The sequence below is a fragment of the Culex pipiens genome, chromosome 2, assembly GCF_016801865.2.
Source record: "Culex pipiens pallens isolate TS chromosome 2, TS_CPP_V2, whole genome shotgun sequence".
Lineage (NCBI taxonomy): Eukaryota > Metazoa > Arthropoda > Insecta > Diptera > Culicidae > Culex > Culex pipiens.
The window spans coordinates 65,422,088-65,444,897 of record NC_068938.1 but is presented as its reverse complement, the minus strand read 5'-3'; the positions used below and the strand labels follow the sequence as shown (position 1 = coordinate 65,444,897).

At 32.9% G+C, this 22,810-nt stretch overlaps 1 protein-coding gene across 1 annotated transcript in view; it reads left to right on the top strand.

Annotated features, from left to right (window-relative positions):
- LOC120418404 (uncharacterized) overlaps positions 1-22,810 on the top strand; it is a 326,864-nt gene that overhangs the window by 255,444 nt on the left and 48,610 nt on the right. Inside the window, exon 17 of the mRNA XM_039580780.2 lies at positions 21,350-21,741. Within this exon, the coding sequence (XP_039436714.1) occupies positions 21,350-21,741 (392 nt within the window). The remainder of the gene's footprint in view (positions 1-21,349; positions 21,742-22,810) is intronic.

The window sequence follows — 22,810 nt, the reverse complement described above, 5'->3', positions numbered from 1 at the left end:
ATTTTGATCTAGAGATCGAATTTTTTGATAAATTTACTGTCTTTGACAAAGTTTCAGAAAAAATAGTTACACGTTATAAAAAATAACCAATTTTTTTAATTCGGCTTTTCACAAAAAATATTTAGTTGCGCAAAATAACCGTTTTGAAAAAAATATTCTTTTTATATATTTAAGAAAACAAAAGTGACATATTTTTGGTCGTCGTTGATCATAGCCGTTCATGGTAACCCGCGACAGACACGGACGACGAAACAAAGAGAAACGCAAAAAGTAATTTTTCCAAAACTTTTTTTCGTAAAATCGCGATAACTCGTGATGTTTATAAGCAAACCCCTTATGTCTATATATAAAAAAATTTGTAATTTTCTGCTCTACAACCTTGAAGAACATTGTTACACTATAAAAAATAACCCTACAAAGTTAGAAAAAACACGAAATTTAAAAATGAAAAATTTTGTTATAAATGAAAAAAATGACCCTTCTGGGTCAATTAAGATTCGAAAAGTACATTAAATTTCCCATAAAATGACATTTTCCAAAAATTTTTACAGTCGAGTAACGGAAAATGGAAGAATTTTTAAAACTTTTTTAGTGATTTTTTTTTGATGAAAAATACGTTTTTTTCGGAGTTCTGAGTACGCCATCAAATCGGGCGTCTAATTTTACATAAAAGTCCCTTTGACACCAAATTTCTATCTCATCACCGTTTCAGGCTGCAAATTATTGAAAAACACCTATTTTTTCGCATGTTCAAAAATGGAAGGGGTCGTACCGTCCCTCCGTCACGAGATATCAAAAAACGGAACTCGGATTCGTGATCAGGGACAAAAGTTACCCCTTAGGACAAAGTTTCATGCAAATCGAAGAGGGGTCGGGGCAACTTTTCCCGATTTCGTGTGAATTGGTAGAGAATTACCCATGGAAAAAGGCCTTCCAAATTAAAAAGAATACAAGAAATAATCGTTGTTCGAAGTGTCAGAGAATTGCTCCAACAACAATCCCATGACATAAAAACAACACAGACATTATTTGAGAACCACTGGTTCACAAAACCATCACCCATTTTTTTCTAAAGCAAAAGAAATACTTTTTTTCGTTTGTTTTCCCAAAAGACCTTCAAAACCAACATTCCCGAGCGTTTCCGTTCCGTTTACCCTTGGCCACGCACGACCAGTGGCGCTGAACCCAGTCCCAGGACTAATCAGAGCAGCTTTCATTAGGCCGTGTTCGCCGACAAATGAATGAGTCGTGGACGTTTCAAGATTCCGGCCCATCTGTCAGTCTGGGGTAGAATCCGTGGAGAAAAAAATAGAACCATTCAAGACCGACGAAGATAAGCTGCTGAAAGAATGAACGGCGCAGATTCGTTTTCAGATTGAAATCGTGAAATTACCTGGTTAAACGATTTCAACAGGAGATTAGACGATGTTTTGCAAATTGAAATGGTTGAAAAAAGAGAAACTCAGGAATTGACTTCTACAAGGATCAACAGAAGCTGAAAAATTGGAACTTTGAGGTTGAATAGTTAAAATATTTGTTTTTTGATAAGATCAAATACATTTAAGAGGCAGTATTTGTAGATTCTGCTCGGTTTGTTCTAGAGGTCGTATAGAGGTGCTCCGATTTGGATGAAACTTTCAGGGTTTGTTTGTCTATACATGAGATGAACTCATGCCAAATATGAGCCCTCTACGATTAAATGAAGTGGGGTAAAACGGGCATTGAAGTTTGAGGTCCAAAAAACATGAAAAATCTTTGAATTGCTCGCATTTCCGTAAAACTTCATCAATTCCAACTCTCTTAGATGCATTAGAATGGCCTTTTGAAGCCCTTCAAAATGTGCTATAGACATCCAGGATTGGTTTGACTTTTTCTCATAGTTTTTGCAAATAACTGTTAAAAATTGATTTTTTTAAAACCTTAATAACTTTTTGCAACAGCCTCCAACACCCATACTCCCATAGGTCAAAAATTAGGGAATTTCATGGACTATAAGCCTACGGTATTAACTTTTTGGCCAATCACAGTTTTTCTCATAGTTTTACGATTTTTCTATAACAAAAAATTTACAACGTTAGTTTTTGCCCTGTAGGCCTCCATAGCGGCACTTTTTGGTCTCAATTTTGACATATTCGCAATCCTCAGAAAATTTTACATTCGATTGAAGTGTTGGAATTTTGAATTTGATTGGAAAAAATGCCATTTAGAATTAATTTAAATAATATTTACCATTTTGTCGGATTAAGGGTAAAACAGGTATTCGCCTACTTGAAACAGCATTTGACGTATTGAACACAGGGTATGAATAATCTAACTTTTTTTCATAAATGTTTTATTTAATTATTTTCTTAATCGAATTCATAACTCCAACATCTCAATCTAATGTAAAATTTCCTGAGGATTCCGAATATGTCAAAATTGAGACCAGAAAGTGCCGCTATGGAGGCCTACAGGGCAAAAACTAACGTTGTAAAATGTTTGTTCTAGAAAAATCGTAAAACTATGAGAAAAACTGCGATTGGCCAAAAAGTTAATACCGTAGGCTTATAGTCCATGAAATTCCCTAACTTTTGACCTATGGGAGTATGGGTGTTGGAGGCTGTTGCAAAAAGTTATTAAGGTTTTAAAAAAATCCATTTTTAACAGTTATTTGCAAAAGCTATGAGAAAAAGTCAAACCAATCCTGGATGTCTATAGCACATTTTGAAGGGCTTCAAAAGGCCATTCTAATGCATCTAAGAGAGTTGGAATTGATGAAGTTTTACGGAAATGCGAGTAATTTTAAGATTTTTCATGTTTTTTGGACCTCAAACTTCAGTGCCCGTTTTACCCCACTTCCCTTAGTCGTAGAGGGCTCATATTTGGCATGAGTTCATCTCATGTATAGACAAACAAACCCTGAAAGTTTCATCCAAATCGGAGCACCTCGATACGACCTGTTTCACATCGGTGAAAAACTCGCTCTTAATTATTCTAAATTATGTTAAGCTAGAATACAACATTTCTTTGACACAGATTTTAGAGTACTTAATATATTGCGAGTGTTGATATCCATTAAGATGATTGCTCTTCAATCGTTATGCAAATTAATACGAACTCCAGCTAATACTCTTACTCCTAACAGATGGTCAACCGACACCACCGTATCAAGACGACTAATCCCACCAAGTATCCGTCAAACGATTCAGCCCTTGAGCTGTTATCTTTGAATGTGAATTCATTTCACGCCGTTTGACATGACAGCAAACACAAATATGCATTATTAACACAGTTTAATGACGATGATGCTGCTGACAGCAAACTATTCTGTCCAGGTGACCAACACCTAGGGACCGCTTTTGAACCATCATCAGCTGCAGCTGCTGTACAACATTCCACCAACTTCAAAGTGCCTATCAAACAAATTTCCGAGCATTCCCAGGTATATGATGAATCATGGCTGGAATGTTGGCTCAGCTTCCTGAGAATGGGATTGTGGTATTGTGGGACAGTGTGTCAATTAACACCAAAAGATTTTGGAACAATAATTCAATAAATTAAATTAAATCTGGTGTTTGATGAAATTAAGGTAAGTTTTAAATAATCAAATGTTGAATTCATCAAAATCTTATAAAGGTAAAATTTGCTATTTTGAACGAAAAAAATACTTAAGTTCATGCTAAACTTAAGAAATAAAAAAAGTTTTATAAAATATTGGGTCTTTTAGTCCTTACTTAGGTTAACCAAAGGCTTTAAAAATAAATTTCAAATTCCACTTATATAAAAACTCTTCCAGCGTATAAGAATTCAATAAAATATGTTCAATTATATTATGACCTTGTTTATGTTTTTTTTTTCAAAAAAAAATCAAAAATTCATAAAAATCTTTGATTAAAATCGGTCTAATAGACGTTAGAAAATCATTAAACCTAAATTTACTATCAAAGAAACTAATTTATGAAATAAAAAAATCTAATATTTTACCAAGTATTGGTCCAAAATTTATTGAAAAACAAAAATAAATTGCTTGAAAGTGGCATAGTCGGACAATTTCCCTTGTTCCAAAATCAGATAAGATTTTTTTTATCAATTTTTCTTTCAAAGTTTATGAAAAGCAAGCTCTTCCCGGCAAACCCTTGTCCTGCCCTTGTTTTGTTCCTGACGTTTCTTGCTTGTTTACTAATTCAGCCTCCTGTGATCTAAGTTTGAGTTTACGTAACTTTTCCCATACAATCCACAGATTTTCCGGAATCGGTTCCAGAGTGGCCAAAGTTGTAACTTTTTGGCGTAAGAACCTTCCTTGGACTTATACGAACCCAACGCAACAAAGAGCACCTCGATCCGACGTTCGGTGTTGAATTGATTCGCGTTCGAACAAAACCGTCGAATTTTTTTAAATATATAGAAGATAGATTAAGATGGTTGGAAAATCTTGAACTTTCTCAAAAAAATTGAATAATCATTTCAATTTGCATATTAAAAATGCAACTGACAGTTCATTTATTGTATTGATTATGTGCATCGTTTTACAAAAATTGTTTAAATTTAAAAAAATGTTTACTTTGAAAATAAAAATCGAATTTCTGTGAAATTTTTCTACAACGTTTCGTTAAATATATTTTGATCGGATTGCTGCCTGCTGAGAAAATGCCTCTTATAGTTTTAGATTGTTTAATTTTGTGGAAAATGAGTTTTTGTCCGTTTTGCCTTACCAGGGCCAATTGGACGATTTCTCGGAAGCTATAAAATTGATTTTCAATATAAAAACCCGAGCAGACGGAAATAACGTGGGAATAAAATTTTTTGTTATTTGAAAATACTAGGCCAATAACATTTTATGTTATTTATAACACGATTTGTTATTGGCCGTTATGATTTTTTTGTTATTGGATTTTTATTGTTATAACAGACTAATAACATTTTGCGTTATTCTTCGAACAAATCTTTGTTATTATTTTTTGTTATTTTAACAACTAATCCGATCATCCCAATAACAGTTTGAGTTATTCTTCCATAACAAAAAATGTTATTCCCAAGTTGTTTTGACTTTCAACCAATATCAGACCAATAACAAATTTGGTTATGATAACATAAACTGTTATTAAGCTCTTATGCAAAAATGGATTTGGCAAGAATATTCCATAACATTTTTTGTTATTTTAACAGTATTTGTTATTGAAATGGCATGAATTTTGTTATTACCGTCTGCCCGGGAAACCACTGCTTTAAATAAAAGTAATTTCAAGACTTTCAAAACGAAACTTTTATTTGAAAAAAAAAAACCAAAACATATAACATGGATTTTATTAAGCAGACATTTTAACAAAAGTTTATTTTTACCAACGATTGAATATTTTCCATATTCCATTGTCATTTGAAAAATTGTCTTATTAGGTCAAACAACAAACTTCGAACAACAAAGTCCCAATTAATGAAAAAAAAATCGTGATAAAAAAGTACGAAAATTTAAATTACAAACCACCATGTATTTGAACGCCTTTGGGCGATATAAACTTTTAATAATATTTGTAATGGCCTAACTAGTTTTTTTGTTTGCTTTTCTTAATGGTTCAGACATTTGAAAAAAGTTTTCAATAATAGTATCCATCTAAAAAATAGGATATTTTTTAAAGAAATACTATAGAGCAGTTCTCTCAGATTTCGGTCATTCGATTTTTTTAGTATTTTTTAATCCGGCTGAAACTTTTTTGGTGCCTTTGGTATGCCCAAAGAAGCCATTTCGCACCATTAGTTTGTCCATATAATTTTCCATACAAATTTGGCAGCTGTCCATACAAAAATGATGTATGAAAATTCAAAAATCTGTATCTTTTGAAGGAATTTTTTAATCGATTTGGTGTCTTCTGCAAAGTTGTAGGTATGGATACGGACTACACTGGAAAAAATGATACATGGTACAAAAAAATTTGGTGATTTTTTATTTAACTTTTTGTCACAAAAAATTGATTTGCAAAAAAACACTATTTATTTTTTATTTTTTGATGTGTTTTAGAGGACATCAAATGCCAACTTTTCAGAAATTTCCAGGTTGTGCAAAAAATCTTTGACGGAGTTATGATTTTTTGAGTCAATACTAAATTTTTCAAAAAATCGAAATATTGGTCGCAAAAATTTTTCAACTTCATTTTTCGATTTTTCGAGATATTGCCATGCAAATGTTTAAAAACAGGAAAATTGATGTTTTCTAAGTCTCACCCAAACAACCCACCATTTTCTAATGTCGATATCTCAGCAACTAATGGTCTGATTTTCAATGTTAAATTATGAAACATTAAAGAAATTTTCCGATCTTTTCGAAAAAAATATTTTTTTTATTTAAAATTTTTAAACCTTGACTAACATTTCAAAAGGGCCAAACATTCAATATTACGCCCTTTTGAAATATTAGTCTTGGTTTAAAAATTTAAAAAAAAATCGAAAAGATCGGAAAATCTCACTAATGTTTCCTATTTTAACATTGAAAATCAGACCATTAGTTGCTGAGACATCGACATTAGAAAATGGTGGGTTGTTTGGGTGAGACTTAGAAAACATCAATTTTCCTGTTTTTAAACATTTGCATGGCAATATCTCGAAAAATCGAAAAATGAAGTTGAAAAATTTTTGCGACCAATATTTCGATTTTTTGATAAAATCAGTATTGACTCAAAAAAACATAACTCCGTCAAAGATTTTTTGCACAACCTGGAAATTTCTGAAAAGTTGGCATTTGATGTCCTCTAAAACACATCAAAAAATAAAAAATAAATAGTGTTTTTTTGCAAATCAATTTTTTGTGACAAAAAGTTAAATAAAAAATCACCAAATTTTTTTGTACCATGTATCATTTTTTCCAGTGTAGTCCGTATCCATACCTACAACTTTGCAGAAGACACCAAATCGATTAAAAAATTCCTTCAAAAGATACAGATTTTTGAATTTTCATACATCATTTTTGTATGGACAGCTGCCAAATTTGTATGGAAAATTATATGGACAAACTAATGATGCAAAAAGGCTTCTTTGGGCATACCGAAGGCACCAAATAAGTTTCAGCCGGATTAAAAAATACAAAAATTAAAATTGAAGAAAAAAGACCGATTTCGTAAAGAACTGCTCTATATTTTTTGTTTTTCAATCAAGTTGTAAAGTAGTGCCTTTGATTACATTGTTGCAGACAAGACAGCATTAAATGCTAATTAGAAAAAAAAATCTTGAAAGTACTTCTAATGCAATTAAAACCTGGGTGCTGAAAAGACATAATGCGTATCGTGATTTTCGAAAGCTCCCCACTAATACAACAGCACTACAGCTGTAAACATAAACAAAGTAGAAGGCTATGTTCAAGCTCAAGCGTGAATTTTTTTTTTGCTGCTGAAGTGAATTGTTTTGAAACATTTTGGATCTGTTGATGTTGATGTTTTCGATGAAAAATTAAGTGCATCCCACTATTTTCTTCGTATACTAAACGATGGGCGGCAAAAGAGGCCTTTTTTGTTTTCCACGTGATGAAAAATTGTGTCAAAAGTGGGTGGAATTTCGTGAATCAGAAGAGCAACCGAATTGAAGTTCCGAGATTATGTATCTTTGATGTGCAGTGATAATATCGGAGTAAGATTAGCCAATATTATCATTGTTATTGATAATTCGTCGCTAACATTTAAAAACGCGTCATAGGTTTTGCGTGAGACATATGAATTTGGAAATGTTAGCAACGAACCATGCCAATTCGATTTCAACCCTCTTCTTAAGATGTTTTGACTTCGAATACCTTAATAGCTCGACGCCATCGACTTTTTTTTATTCCTGACAAAATAAATTATAGATCGATCACAATACTTGCCACTTCTTGGTATTATTTTGCGAACAGTAAATTGGTTCCGCTTTGACAGTTCTAAATTGAGGCCGCTTTGCGGACAACTATTCTGCACCCAGATTAAAACATAATAAAAACTAATTCTAAAAACTAAAACAATTCCCACAATTAACCTCACTCAACCCCACCGTGTCACCGTCGTGTTGTCATTGCACCTGGGCCAACTGACAGCAAAATGTGAATCAGTGAAGCTGTAGCCAGCAGCAGGGCGGTGGTGGCGGGTGGGCCCGGGTCGTTTATCATCAATTAATTATCTCGAGTTTCCTTCTGACTGAGCACACCTTCCCCCGGATTACCCTCACCTCTCGTCGTCGTTTACTGGTTACTGATGAAACGCCCCGGTGGGGTAAATCTGGCGAGTTTTCCGCCTGTGGCAAAATTGACAGTGTGTGCAGGGAAAGCTCGGCAATCGATTCAATAGAGAGGAAATTAAATGGCCCACTTTGAACGGTTCGGGGAGATTGTAGAGTGCGATTTCAATGGGGTTTTTTCAGTTAAGGTTAGGGGGGAAATTAATGACTTTAAAAAGGAAAAGCACTTTTTGAGTCTAGTGTTTCCTTGGGACAGGTGTCGAACCTTAACGATGTTTTACCTTAAAAAGAAATTTTCCTTCCCAAAGTAATCTGCAAAAGGCCAAACAATAAGCGAAATAAATTGCCGATTCTCAACGTCCCGAAAAGGTAGATTGCTCACTGAATCGGAAGAGCCCTTCCAGCGCGTAGCGCTACCATAAAGTGTCCACCCAGGGAGAAAATCCTGCCTCCCACCTGGTACGGAACTGTGAGTATTCCGGTCACGCACGGCACGGCTGGACCATTTGTTGGACATTATGCTTTCTCCTCCCCCAAAGTTGGAGTCCCCAAAGTCTCCCGAGAAGAGTGGCCTCTTGAATGCGGGAATGACCGGGACCATTAAACTGCGCTGCGTGGTTTTGGAGCGATGGTCTGTAATTACACCTCATAAATGGGTGACCTTTTTGCCGGGGCCATGGCCACTTGGCACGGCGAGGCGACATGTACCGAGAATTAATGACTCCCCGGGAGGTAAACACAATCATGACGCAGCAGCATCAAAAATCGTCCTGGCGCTGCACCTAACAGCTAATCAACTCAATTGAGGGTTGATTTACCTATTTCGTTTTTATTTTTGGATGATTAAATTTGGGGAATGACAATGAATTATGAGTCCAACGAGATTTGGATTAATTTATTAACATACTTCAACCAAAAATAATTTAAAGGTAATTTTGCGAAAATTTGAAATTACACTTGGATGTTGGATTTCGATCGCAAAATCGAAGTGAGTTTTGTGCCTTTTTAAGAAAAGTGTCCTAGGGGGCATTTGTCCACCTTGAAGGTGGAATTGTTTTTAAAACTATTTTATAAGCAATACATACTTGGTCAGACATCAATCTCAAATCAATCCAATCTTCAATTAACACTTTGTCAGATGCTCTTTGAACAGATTGTCATCCAATGCGACCTAATTACCGGAAAATTTGCAGTACAGAGAAACATCTTTTTGTCATCGGCAATGTTGTAGGTTATGATTAGGACTTTTCGGGGGAAAAATAGGTGCACGGAAAAAAAATCAACTTAATGTTAACATGTTAAGGTTAATGTTAACATTCCATAGGTTGTCTTACTAAGCTGCCTCGATAAGGTCCAGTTTGTGACGATACACTAACTTCCCTTTATTAAGCAATCGAATCCAGAAAGGAAAAAATCACCGGTTGTGTTGATCCGAGCCGGGATTTTTTAACCCCGATCTACCGCTTACGAGGCGGAAGCGTTACCACAGGGCTACGTGGCTCAATCGCTCAGACGGACAAATAAAATGACCCAAAAAAATTTTTGTTGATCAAATTTGCAATCGATTACATTTTTTTTTTTTTTGGTAAATGTAGATATTGCTACATTAAGGTAAACATTTTCCGTTTTTTTTTAAATTTTTTTTTTAATCTTAAGAATACTTTTTGAAAAAAGCACCCCTGAAATAAATATTTTTGGTAAGCTGAGAAAATTTGGAATCGATGCAGTGATTTATTCTAAGTTTCACCTCATTAGCCGGTAATTTTGAACAGACGATGAAACTTTTTTGAAATTTTCTGATCATTTCAATGAAAAAAATCTAATCAAAAAGGTCTACCTTAGATAATGTTCGATATTTCATTACATTTAAAATTTTCGAAATATTTAAATTGAAAAGATCAGAAAATTTTACAGAAGTTTCATTTCTTACCACTGAAAATCGGACCAATAGTTTTCGAGATACGGTAAGTTCTAAATTACAGGATAATTACTGCCGCTCAAATCATGTCCGTCACATATGTAATTTCGTCAATTTTGAGTTAATGATGCAGTTTGATTCAAAATCATGTAAACTTTCAGAAAAACTGATGAAAGTTAGTAGTTCATTCCAGAAAACTGTAGCAAATTTCACTTTTTTCGTAAAATCCAAACACGTAGCCTTATGGGCAAGACAAATTTGCCTTGTATTTTTCTCGGCTTGCTGTTTTTACATATGAGCAGTTCTCTACGGAATCGGTCTTTTTTCTTAAATTTTAATTTTTGTATTTTTTAATCCGGCTGAAACTTTTTTGGTGCCTTCGGTATGCCCAAAGAAGCCATTTTGCATCATTTGTTCGTTCATATAATTTTCCATACAAATTTGGCAGCTATCCATACAAAAATGATTTGTGAAAATTCAAAAATCTGTATCTTTTGAAGGAATTTTTTGATCGATTTGGTGTCTTCGGCAAAGTTGTAGGTATGGATATGGACTACACTGAAAAAAAATTATACACGGTAAAAAAATCTGGTGATTTTTAATTTCACTTTTTGTCACTAAAACTTGATTTGCAGAAAAACACTATTTTTAATTTTTTTATTTTTTGATATGTTTTAGAGGACATCAAATGCCAACTTTTCAGAAATTTCCAGAATGGGCAAAAAATCTTTGACCGAGTTATGATTTTTTGAATCAATACAGATTAAAAAAAAAATCGAAATATTGGTCGCAAACATTTTTCAACTTCAGTTTTCGATGTAAAATCGAATTTGCAATCAAAAAGTACTTCAGTGAAATTTTGATAAAGTGCACCGTTTTCAAGTAATAGCCATTTTTAGGTAACTTTTTTGAAAATAGTCGAAGTTATTCATTTTTTAAAATTAGTGTCCATGTTTGCCCACCTTTGAAAAAAATATTTTTGAAAAGCTGAGAAAATTCTCTATATTTTGCATTATTGACCTTTGTTGATACGACCCATAGTTGCTGAGATATTGCCATGCAAAGGTTAAAAAACAGGAAAATTGATGTTTTCTAAGTCTCACCCAAACAGCTCCCCATTTTCTAATGTCGATATCTCAGCAACTAATGGTCCGATTTACAATGTTAAAATATAAAACATTCGTAAAATTTTCCGATCTTTTCGAAAAAACTATTTTCAAAAATTTAAAATCTAGACTGACATTTCAAAAGGGCGTAATATTGAATTTTTGGACCGTTTGAAATGTTAGTCTTGTTTAAAATTTTTGAAAAAAATTTTTTAGCAGCGAGCAAAATTTCTTTGGTGTTTTATCTAAGAAAGTTGATGCAAAAGTGATGTTAATAGATCGCATTATAAATTAGAATGTGTTTATTTCCCTTTGATGGATTATTAAGGGTACACAGCAATCAAGGAAGTTGTTGTCTTCTTATTCCAAAATTGTCAAACTTACGGACCCAATCCTGCAACAACCTGATTGTAAAAATAGTCAAACTATATTGTAAATAGTGTTGTAGACTGTACATTTGGGTATGAATAAAAAATCGTATCGATAGTTCCCGTAGTTTTGAAGATCCTTAATGTCTGTAACAAAAATCTTAGTGCAACAGCTCTGGTTTAAACCTATTGTAAATCGGAAGAGCAGAGATTTTGAAAATATTGTTTAATTGCTAGATAATTGTAATGATTTGCAAAACTAAAATCATTAATTATTAAAAAGGCTTTTCCAGAATTCTACTTCGCTAATAAAATTTGTACAATTAAAACATCCGTTTGACATCAAATTTCTTTTTGTTGTAAAAACCCGTAAATTTTTTGTTGAATGTTCCATGTTGTTCATCTAGAAGAAAAGTATCCTGCCCATGATCACATAATTTTTGCATATGAAAAAACAGCAAGCTGAGAAAATCGTAAGGCAAGTACGTCCGACACATAAGGTGACGTGTTAAGTTTTCGCAAATAAAAAACTGGATACCCTTCAGATTTCTAAAGCAAAGTAGGTACTGGATATTTTTGTTTTTGTTTAGGATGAGCACACGCTTCTGAACCAAACTGCATCAATAACTCGATAGTGATGAAAAAGCATATGGTACAATTATGCGGGCAGTATCACGAAATTTAAAGAGGGGATTGTTGCAGCTTAATTGGTGAAAGAGTTTTACTAAATAGATATTGTTCGATATCTGCCATATCAATTATGCGTGTTCCCTCATCGTCGACATGGAACTCCCTTTTCAACAACTTGATAGCTTTCATTCTAATTAAATTGTTATTATTGATCCTAGCACAGAGCCTGATTTGCCTTCTAGGAATTTAAGTCGTTATCAATTAGAGCACAAATTTCCTAAAATTCAGTACAAGGTATCATTTAACCTAATCAGAGCACTCCTCCTTCGCCAAGTCGTCTTCATCAACCGCTTCGCTTTCGAAACCTTCCAATTACTACCTCGTCAGCGCACCACCGACCACCGGCCAGGAAATTGAATCATACACTCGGACGAGCTGATTAACTTTAAACTGTCAGTCTGGCCGTCACCACCTTCTCCCCACCTTTTCGGTGCTTCGACGCCGTTTCCGGGGATCTCTTCTAATCGAATCATCACCCGGGCCCGCGTCGTCGACGACGGCGCAAATTGCCTAATAAATACCAATATCCTGCTCATATCACCGGCCATCCGGAACAAACCGGTCCGAGTCTGACTCGCTTCGCAACGTCGAATGGTTAACCCTCAACTGATAGAATTTTTTTATTCAGGTTCCTGGAAGACTCATCTTGAATACTATCTCAAGAGCCATATTTTGGACTGGTTGAATATTGCCAAACATGAGCAGAATATTACCAAACATGAGCAGTCAAGGGTTACCCTTCGAAAACCGTGTCCCACATTCCAGCGCCTCTCACGCGTGATTCTGTGCGGTGTCACGGCGAGACTAAGCTTCCGGTTGATTGTTCCCGACCTGGCTGTCCTGCCTGCCTGACTGATGTTGGCATGATGGCAGACAGTTCAGCACGCCGGGGTCACACCACGACAAGACAAACACCTTGGCCCTCGAGGGAGGGGCCGGCCGGCCGACACGAGCTCTCCGGGGCCTAATGGAAACGCCATCAATCAAGTGAAAATGAAATTTATTGCCTTTCCCAGGGCGGGTCCCCTTTAACCTCCTTGTTTTCCCCCTCCCCGCTACTCAAGGGACCATCAATAATCGGAAACATTTTAGCAAATGATTGGCCGTTACACACCCACACACGCACGGTCCACCCTTAGAGAAATCTCCAACAACGAAACTACAATTTAATGGGGCGAGGGAGTGTCCTGGGAACGCCTCTGCCATGCATGGGATGTGTCCGACGAAGGAGAGTCATCCTGTGGCCACCACACTGTGAGTGATTGGATGTTGTGAAAGTTTGGTTTTGTTCGAGCTTTTGAAGATGAGAAAGCTGGGAGGTGGACAACTTAAGCTTATTGTCATCGAAAATGGTGGCAGATTTAAGCGAGACAACTTGTCGACAGGCCGGGGATAGCGGGATTCAGAGTTTGAATAAAGGGTAATTCTCCGTCAAGTCAAACAAAATCGGAAAAAAAATGCCCGACCACTCTTCAATCTGCGTGAAACTTTGTCCTAAGGGGTAACTTGTGTCCCTGATCATGAATCCGTGCTCAATATTTCGATATCTACGGAGGGGCGGTACGACCCCTTCCATTTTTTAACATGCGAAAAAAGACATGTGTTTCAATAATTTGCATCCTGAAAAGGCGATTAGATGGAAATTTTGTGTCAAAAAGGGATGTAAAATTGGATGCCCGATTTAATGGCGTACTCAAAATTTCTAAAAAACGAATCATCGAAAAACAAACTATTAAAAAAACTCTTCCATTTTTTGTTACTCAACTTTACAGTGTTTTATTTTTGTAATTTTGCAGAGTTATTTTAGAATGTAATAATCTGCCGCTAGAAGCTAGTCCGTCCCATATGTAATTTCATCAATTTTGAGGTAATGATGCAGTTTGGTTCAAAATCATGTAAACTATCAGAAAAACCAATAAAATGTAGTACATTATTCTAGAAAGCCGGAGAAAATCCACTTTTTTGTAAAATTCTATCACGTAGCCTTAAGGGTGTGACAACTTTTACACGCGTTTTTCTCGGCTTGCTGTTTTTACATATGGGACGGACACGATTAGAGCGGCAGTAATGTGCTATAAAGTTTTAGAGTAGACGATACAAAAACTTGTCCCGCCCGTGTGGATCAATCGGAACGCGCACTGGACTCACAATCCAGAGGTCGACGGTTCGAATCCCGCGGCGGGCGCTCTAAAATTCTTTGTGTAAATATGGGTATTCGGCGCCGTCGCTCCGTGCCATACTTTCATACACTTAGGAGCCCAGGACGGCGAAGTCCTTGTAGATAAAAAGGAAGACACTAGTGGTTGGTACTAGCAATGGTGGCCGACAGCTATAAAGTCAACTTCGTTTTCGATACAAAAACTTAATTTTGTTGATAGTATAGTATAGTATAGTTGTAGAACTATTTTTAAAATCAACACACAAAAAAAAACTAATAAATATGCAAAAAAGGGCCAAAGCCGTTGTTACCATTAAATTTAACCCGTTAGTCAATAACTAAGAGCACCCTTGGGCAAGTATCTTGTCAAAATTAGGTAAAAATTCAAAACCTTTCAAAACTATATTATCAAAAAGTCTTCAGTTCTGAAAACATGTAGAAAATTTCTAAAGTAGATAGATTTCTGAAATTTTGCAATTTTTTTTAGCGATTTTAATTTTTTTTTATTTGGATTAAACTTTATTCAGGCTTTCCTCATTTCAAAAGAAGCCATTTTGCATAATTAGTCTTTCCATGCAAGTCTCCTTCAAGTTTTTCAGGCTTATCATACAAAATGGGTACATAATTATATAAATGGTATCTTGAGATTTTCTAATCGATTTGGTGTCTTCGGCAAAGTTGTAGATTATAATTAGACTGTTCAGAATTCATTGATTTATTTAACTTATTCACTAAAAGTTATATCCTCAAAATAAGATTTTTTTTATATGATTTATGGACATTTTTTGAATCATAGTGCATGATCTGCACCATCTCACCAAATCTGATTTCAGAAAAAAATATTTCTGAATGAAATGTAATTTTAGAAAAAATATCAAAAATGTAGTCAATGTAAATGTTCTTAAAGCCTAATTAATTTGTTACCAAAATTTACCTAACCGAATTATTGTTGAAGTGCACCTTTTTTTGTTACAGTCACTTTTAGGTTTTCATGATCGGAAATTTTCACCTTTTTCCTTATAAATAATTTATGAAAAAAATATTTTTGAAATGCTGAAAATAAAACTATTTGAGATTCTGAAAATGAATTTCTAATATATAATTTCAATTGATGATAATAAGTTGTTCTAAATGTCATCTAATAAGACGGTTATTTTAAACTAACGATATCTCGAAAACTATTGATTCGATATCCAATGTTAAAAAAAGTAACTTTTGTGAAATTTTCCGATCATTTCAATAAATATACATTTTTAAATTTGGTCTTAAATATGAAACGAGGAAAATTAACTTTTTAAAAAGGTACGCTGTATTTGAAAAAAATTGAATTATTATTTAGAATCAGAAGAAATGAACTCAATTTTCATTTTCCTACCAAAAAATCCTGACATCAAAATGCTGTTTCTAATTGGGTTTGTCCTACAGTCCAGACTCGATAATCCGAAGGTTTGTATGGGACTTCAGATAATCGAATCATGAACAAAAAAATATATTATTTTTTTAATTTCTTACTCTTAACATCAAATTCGAGTTCTGCGACCCAATTTTAGTCAAATTTGAATAGTTGATTGCCTATTAAATTACAAAATGCATTTTAAAGTAATTTAGGGGTCAAAAGTGAGTTCAGCATTCAAAAATTAGACAAGAAAACGTATTTTTTTGTGATTCGAATAATACCATGATTCGAAATCCGGACACTTTGTAGCATATCATTTTTGTTATAGCTGGCAAAAAATCATGTAATAAGTTGGAAATGTAGAAATATCATCAGGATGTAGTATAAACAGTCAATTTTAAGAGAATGCATGCAAAATATGTCGTTTCTAACCATTTTTTTTATCAGAATTTCAAAATTAAATTAACTTGATGTGCTTCGAATCCCGGACACTGACAAAAGCTGATTCGAAATCCGGACACTTTTGATTCGAATTCCGGACACTCAATTTTGCTTATGAATCGCGCAAATTTGGACTTAAATTTTAGTTAATGGCATTATTTAAGTCTCACATAAGCTGTTAACATTAAAACAATCGATATTTTGTATAAAAAAATGCTAGAATTTAAGTATATCAGAACAATACATTTCTGCTTTACCTTCCCGGTACTTCGGATTCCTATGAAATATTTCAGCGAAATGTTTCACAGTTTTGGTAAACTCATATTTTTATTTAATTTAATTGTGTTGGCATCTACTACAGCGTCCAAACATATTTGAAATGATAGTTAATGTTAGAATTCATAAAAAAAAAACACAGTTTTGACAATTTTCAAATTTTTCTCGTTAAAAACATGCTATTTTAACGGGGCCCACTTTTTGAAAACACAAAATTACACGAAACGTAAAAAATGCTAAATTAGCAACCGCAATGATTTTCGTACCTGTAATTAAATATTAAGCATCTAAGCTAAGTGATTTTTCAAGTTGAACATTTTCAGTTTTCACGGGGACCACAAAATCAAATCATCAAATTTCGCTTGAATTTCACGAGACTGAGAAAACATTTGATTAAAACTTATGCACGGAAAGAAGGTTTATCGTGAATCTTACTAAATTTCGGTTAAAAACCCTAAAAAAATTGGTTGTTTTTCTAACCACGATTTTTTTTAGCTGGAAATCCTAAAAAAAAATCCTGGATTTGACAGCTGGAACCAGGTCCCAAAAAAGGTAAATCTAGCTAAATTATTAGTCAATTTAACTAATTTGCAAGCTAAAAAAATGCTGTCAGTCTCAAAAGCTGTATGTTTTCAGAAGGTCTGAAAGCTATTTTAGCTAGTTTTTGTGGTATTCTAGGAAGTTTTATGGTTAGCCCAGCGAGTTTTTAGACTGTTTCAACTAGTTTTTTTGGAATCATTCTCAAAATTTTCCATTGATGGCTGCGAAGCCAGGTATTTTCACACATCTTTTTAGCTAGTTTAACTAACTTTGCCGCTATTCTTGGTAGGTGTTTTGGTTGAAATAGCAAATTTTTTCACTATTTCTACAAGTTTTCTTTCGAAAGCCTCCATTGCTGCCTGCAAAGCACGCTTTATTTACCCAGCCTTTTGGCTGATTTAGCTCGTTTCTTTTTTGTTCTTGCTACGTTTTTCGGTAAGTCCAGCTAATTTTTCGACTGTTTTAACTAGTAATTTCGAAATCATTTAAAAAAATCCCTTACTGCCTAAAGTTGTTTTTTATTTTCAAAAAGACTTTTTGCTGGTGTAGCATGATTTTCCGCTATTCTTGGATGATTCAATAGTTTTCAGGCTTTTTAAACTATATTATAATTGATCATCCTAATTGTACGGCTTAGTTGCGATATTCTATTGTATGTATAAAAATACAAAAATACAAAAATACAAAAATACAAAAATACAAAAATACAAAAATACAAAAATACAAAAATACAAAAATACAAAAATACCAAAATACAAAAATACAAAAATACAAAAATACAAAAATACAAAAATACAAAAATACAAAAATACAAAAATACAAAAATACAAAAATAGAAAAATACAAAAATACAAAAATACAAAAATACAAAAATACAAAAATACAAAAATACAAAAATACAAAAATACAAAAATACAAAAATACAAAAATACAAAAATACAAAAATACAAAAATACAAAAATACAAAAATACAAAAATACAAAAATACAAAAATACAAAAATACAAAAATACAAAAATACAAAAATACAAAAATACAAAAATACAAAAATACAAAAATACAAAAATACAAAAATACAAAAATACAAAAATACAAAAATACAAAAATACAAAAATACAAAAATACAAAAATACAAAAATACAAAAATACAAAAATACAAAAATACAAAAATACAAAAATACAAAAATACAAAAATACAAAAATACAAAAATACAAAAATACAAAAATACAAAAATACAAAAATACAAAAATACAAAAATACAAAAATACAAAAATACAAAAATACAAAAATACAAAAATACAAAAATACAAAAATACAAAAATACAAAAATATAAAAATACAAAAAAAATTACAAAAAGATATTTTGGTTAAATTGTAGTAAATTGAAGTTATATTTAAACTACGTTTTGCATTTAACAAAGTTTGAATATAACATCAAATTACTTTAATTTAAACTTATTTTAACTTATTTCAACTTAATTTTACTAAATTTAACTTAATTTAACTTAATTTAACTAAATTTAACTTAATTTAACTTTATTTAACTTAATTTAACTTAATTTAACTTAATTTAACTTTATTCAACTTAATTTAACTTAATTTAACTTAATTTAACTTAATTTAACTCAATTTAACTTAATTTAACTTAATTTAACTTAATTTAACTTAATTTAACTTAATTTAACTTAATTTAACTTAATTTAACTTAATTTAACCTAATTAAACTTAATTTAACTAAATTTAACTTAATTTAACTTTATTTAACCTAATTAAACTTAATTTAACTAAATTTAACTAAATTTAACTTAATTTCAATTGAATTTTATCAAATAATTTTAAATTTAACTAAATTCTACCAAATTACATTTAATTCAACTGAATTCTACCAAATGAAAAAACATTTAAATAAATGTACATATTACCTATATTCAACTACATTAACCTAAATTCAACTACATTTTTCTAAATATAACCATTTTCAACTAATTTAAGCTCAATTTAACTTATTTAATTTAATTTTACTTTTTTTTCTTATATTTACTGAATTTTACACATTTTTACTTTATTTTACTGGATTTCACTTTATTTTACTTGATTTTACTTAATTTTACTTAATTTTACTTAATTTTACTAAATTTTACTTAATTTTACTTAATTTTACTTAATTTTACTTAATTTTACTTAATTTTACTTGATTTTACTTAATTTTACTTAATTTTTCTTAATTTTACTAAATTTTACTTAATTTTACTTAATTTTACTTGATTTTACTTAATTTTACTTAATTTTTCTTAATTTTACTTAATTTTACTTAATTCTACTTAATTTTACTTAATTTTTCTTAATTTTACTTAATTTTACTTAATTTTAATTAATTTTACTGAATTTAACTAAATTTTACTTAATTTTACTCAATTTTACTTTATTTTACTTTATTTTACTAAATTTTACTAAATTTTACTTAATTTTACTTAATTTTACTTAATTTTATTTAATTTTACTTAATTTTACTTAATTTTACTAAATTTTACCTAATTTTACTTAATTTAACTTAATTTTACTTAATTTTACTTAATTTTACTTAATTTTACTTAATTTTACTAAATTTTACTTAATTTTACTTAATTTTACTTAATTTTACTTTAATTTATTAATTTGACTTAATTTTTTTTATTTTACAAAATTTAGCTTAACACAACTTAATTTAACCAAATTTGGGCAAATTCAACTAAATTAAACTTAATTTTTCTTAATTTTTCTTAATTTTACTTAATTTTACTTAATTTTACTTAATTTTACTTAATTTAATTAATTTTACTTAATTTTAGTTAATTTCACTTAATTTTACATAATTTTGCTTAAATTTACTTTATTTTGCTTAATTTTACTTAATTTTGCTTAATTTTACTTATTTTTGCTTAATTTTATTTATTTTACTAAATTTAACTTAACACAACTTAATTTAACTAAATTTGGGCAAATTCAATTAAATTACACTAAAAGTAACTATTTTCAACTAAATTTATCTGAATTCAACTAAATTTTGCTTAATTTAACTAATTTTTATAAACTCTTCTTAATTTAACTAATATTAACTAATTTAATAAAACTTAAAATGATTAAACTTAATTTCACTTAATTTAACTTAATTGAACTTCATTTAACTTCATTTCTAACAATATTTAACACTATTTTATGATGTGCTTAAAAGGCGTTAGGTGCCCTATTTGTTCGGATTTGTCAAACATCGGCCAATCTATGACTAGACATTCTGTACCAGCCGCCCCTCCAGGTGGACAGATGTCCATACAAAAAAGTAGAGTGTGGACAATCGCCAGTCTCACCTTTCCCCTGCCAAAGTGTTCACGTGGTTTAGGGATGCCCCCACTTTATATTAAGTACATGTTTTTACCTACGCATCCTCCAAACAGTAACGAGAGGCTCAACTTCTAACCACTTTCCCTCAACACAAAGATCTTCTCACCTTATCAACTGAAGCATTCCTTCAGGTGCCGATCCGCAGAAAATCTTCCTGGCTTTTAATTTATTCACTCACACAACACATTCTATCGCCTTTTGCACTTGCACTTGCACTTGCACTCAAACAACACACATAATCATCAAAAAAAACTTCGCGAACTGAGCGGCTCAAACAGGATCGAACACGACACAGGACGTTGCTTTGTTTTGTTCTCGAACTGATGATCTGTCAAAAATCCATGCTGCCGGTTCCAGCTAGTTTTTTCGGTAATTGTACGCAAAATTGTGCTGAAACACCATTATTTTTGGTGAAATCTCTTCTGTCATTTTGGTTTGGGCTGTCAGTTTTGGAAAGCAAATCAGCAATCAGGGTTAGCTATTTCACCATTCCCAGATTGGTAAATTTAGCTGAAATTTTAGCTGATTCAACCGAAAAAATCACTGTTTCACCAATTTGAAGCCAGCTAATTTGAATTGTTAAATTTTAGATGGAACTCCTTTCCGTGTGTGGTTTACAAATTTGTTAGATTTGTTATTTCAGAAAATCCTTGAATATCACAGGATTTGAAGGAAATTGTGGAATTTCACTAATTTTACGCTCTCCGCGAAATCGTGAAAATTCACTAACCCTACTAATGAGTAAATCAAAATCAACGATGCAATGACTGTCACCATTTTCTCCATCGACATCTTGTGTCACATCTAATTAGCTCAAGTGTTGAAGCGTCACCCACAGTTCAGTGGACACCACCACCCTAATTAATTACGTGTTTTCACCCTCCTCTCTCTTTTCTCTCCCTCTCTCCACAGGAATGGTTCAGCGTGGTTATTGCCCTGCTGACGGCGTTCCTCCTGCTCGGGTCGTCAACCCTGGTGGCCATCACGGTCCTCGTCACGACCGAGCTGGGACCACGCAAGTTGACCGCCGCCACCAGCACGCTTGCCACCGGCATATCCGGCAGCATCGGTCTCAGCTGGTTCCTGCCGATCCTCTGCGCTACCTCTACGCCCCTGGTCTACAGCGTCCTGTTCGAATCGCCCGAGCACTGGTGGCACACAACGGACTCGTTCGGTTTCGTGCTCTTCATCGTGATCGAATCGCTGTTTGTGATACTGTTCCTGCTGCTGTTTCTTACGTTGATGAAGAAGCTGCTCTACTTGGCCAAGAAGCACGACAAACACAACACCTCCATCCTGAGGCGGTAAGTTTCTTTAATTTGAATTTGATCAACTTTCTCAATCCCAACAAATCACCGACAAAAGCCTCTCTTTGTTAAAACTTTCCAAGGCAGCATCACTTATGTTGATTACAAACTTTATGTGCTTCATTCGGAAAATTTACAAAAGCTGCAACTGTCTCGCACCCAAAATGTGTCCAACCAAGAAATAGTGCGCACCATGCCGTAAATTTCTGCCAAGAAATTCGACACTTCGACTTGGCAGCGTTCGGAACTAAACTTTACCCGGAAAGCCCTCTTGTATATCGGTGTGGTGTGTTGTACGAAGAAAATACAAAAGAAAAGCTTTGGAGGAGAAAAAAGTTTCCCAACATTTTGTTGATAGTATTGTTGCAGATGGCATTGTACTGGGCTGTGGAATGTTGAGGCAAAGCAGATGAAAAAAGGGAATCAGCTGCAGCGGAAAAAAGTTGGGCATTGACACTGCTGTTCAAGTGGTTGATACACTGGGGTGTCCAGAATATAATACTTTTTTTCAAAACCTCACTCCACAAGTTGAGTATTGTTTCTTGAGCTATTTTAGGATTCTGGACCAAATATGGGAAAAATCGATCAACATTTACCAAAAATCGAACAAGTATTTGAAACCCACCATTTTCTTACGGTGCCCGCTACTCCCATCCAAATGTTTCCAAAGGTGAGAATCTCATTGGGAATTCAATGCTCTACAACTTTGTCCAACATACCAAATCTATATTTATAATCTATTCGATCCTGAAAAACTTAAGAGGCAGTATTTGTAAATATTGCTCGGTTTGTTCTAGAGGTCGTGTCGAGGTGCTCCGATTTGGATGAAACTTTCAGCGTTTGTTTGTCTAATAGACAATGTCTATACATGAGATGAACTCATGCCAAATATGAGCCCTCTACGACAAAGGGAAGTGGGGTAAAACGGGCTTCGAAGTTTGAGGTCGAAAAAACATAAAAAATCTTAAAATTGCTCGCATTTCCGTAAAACTTCATCAATTCCAACTCTCTTAGGTGCATTCGAAAGGTCTTTTGAAGCACTTCAAAATTAACTTTTTGGCCAATC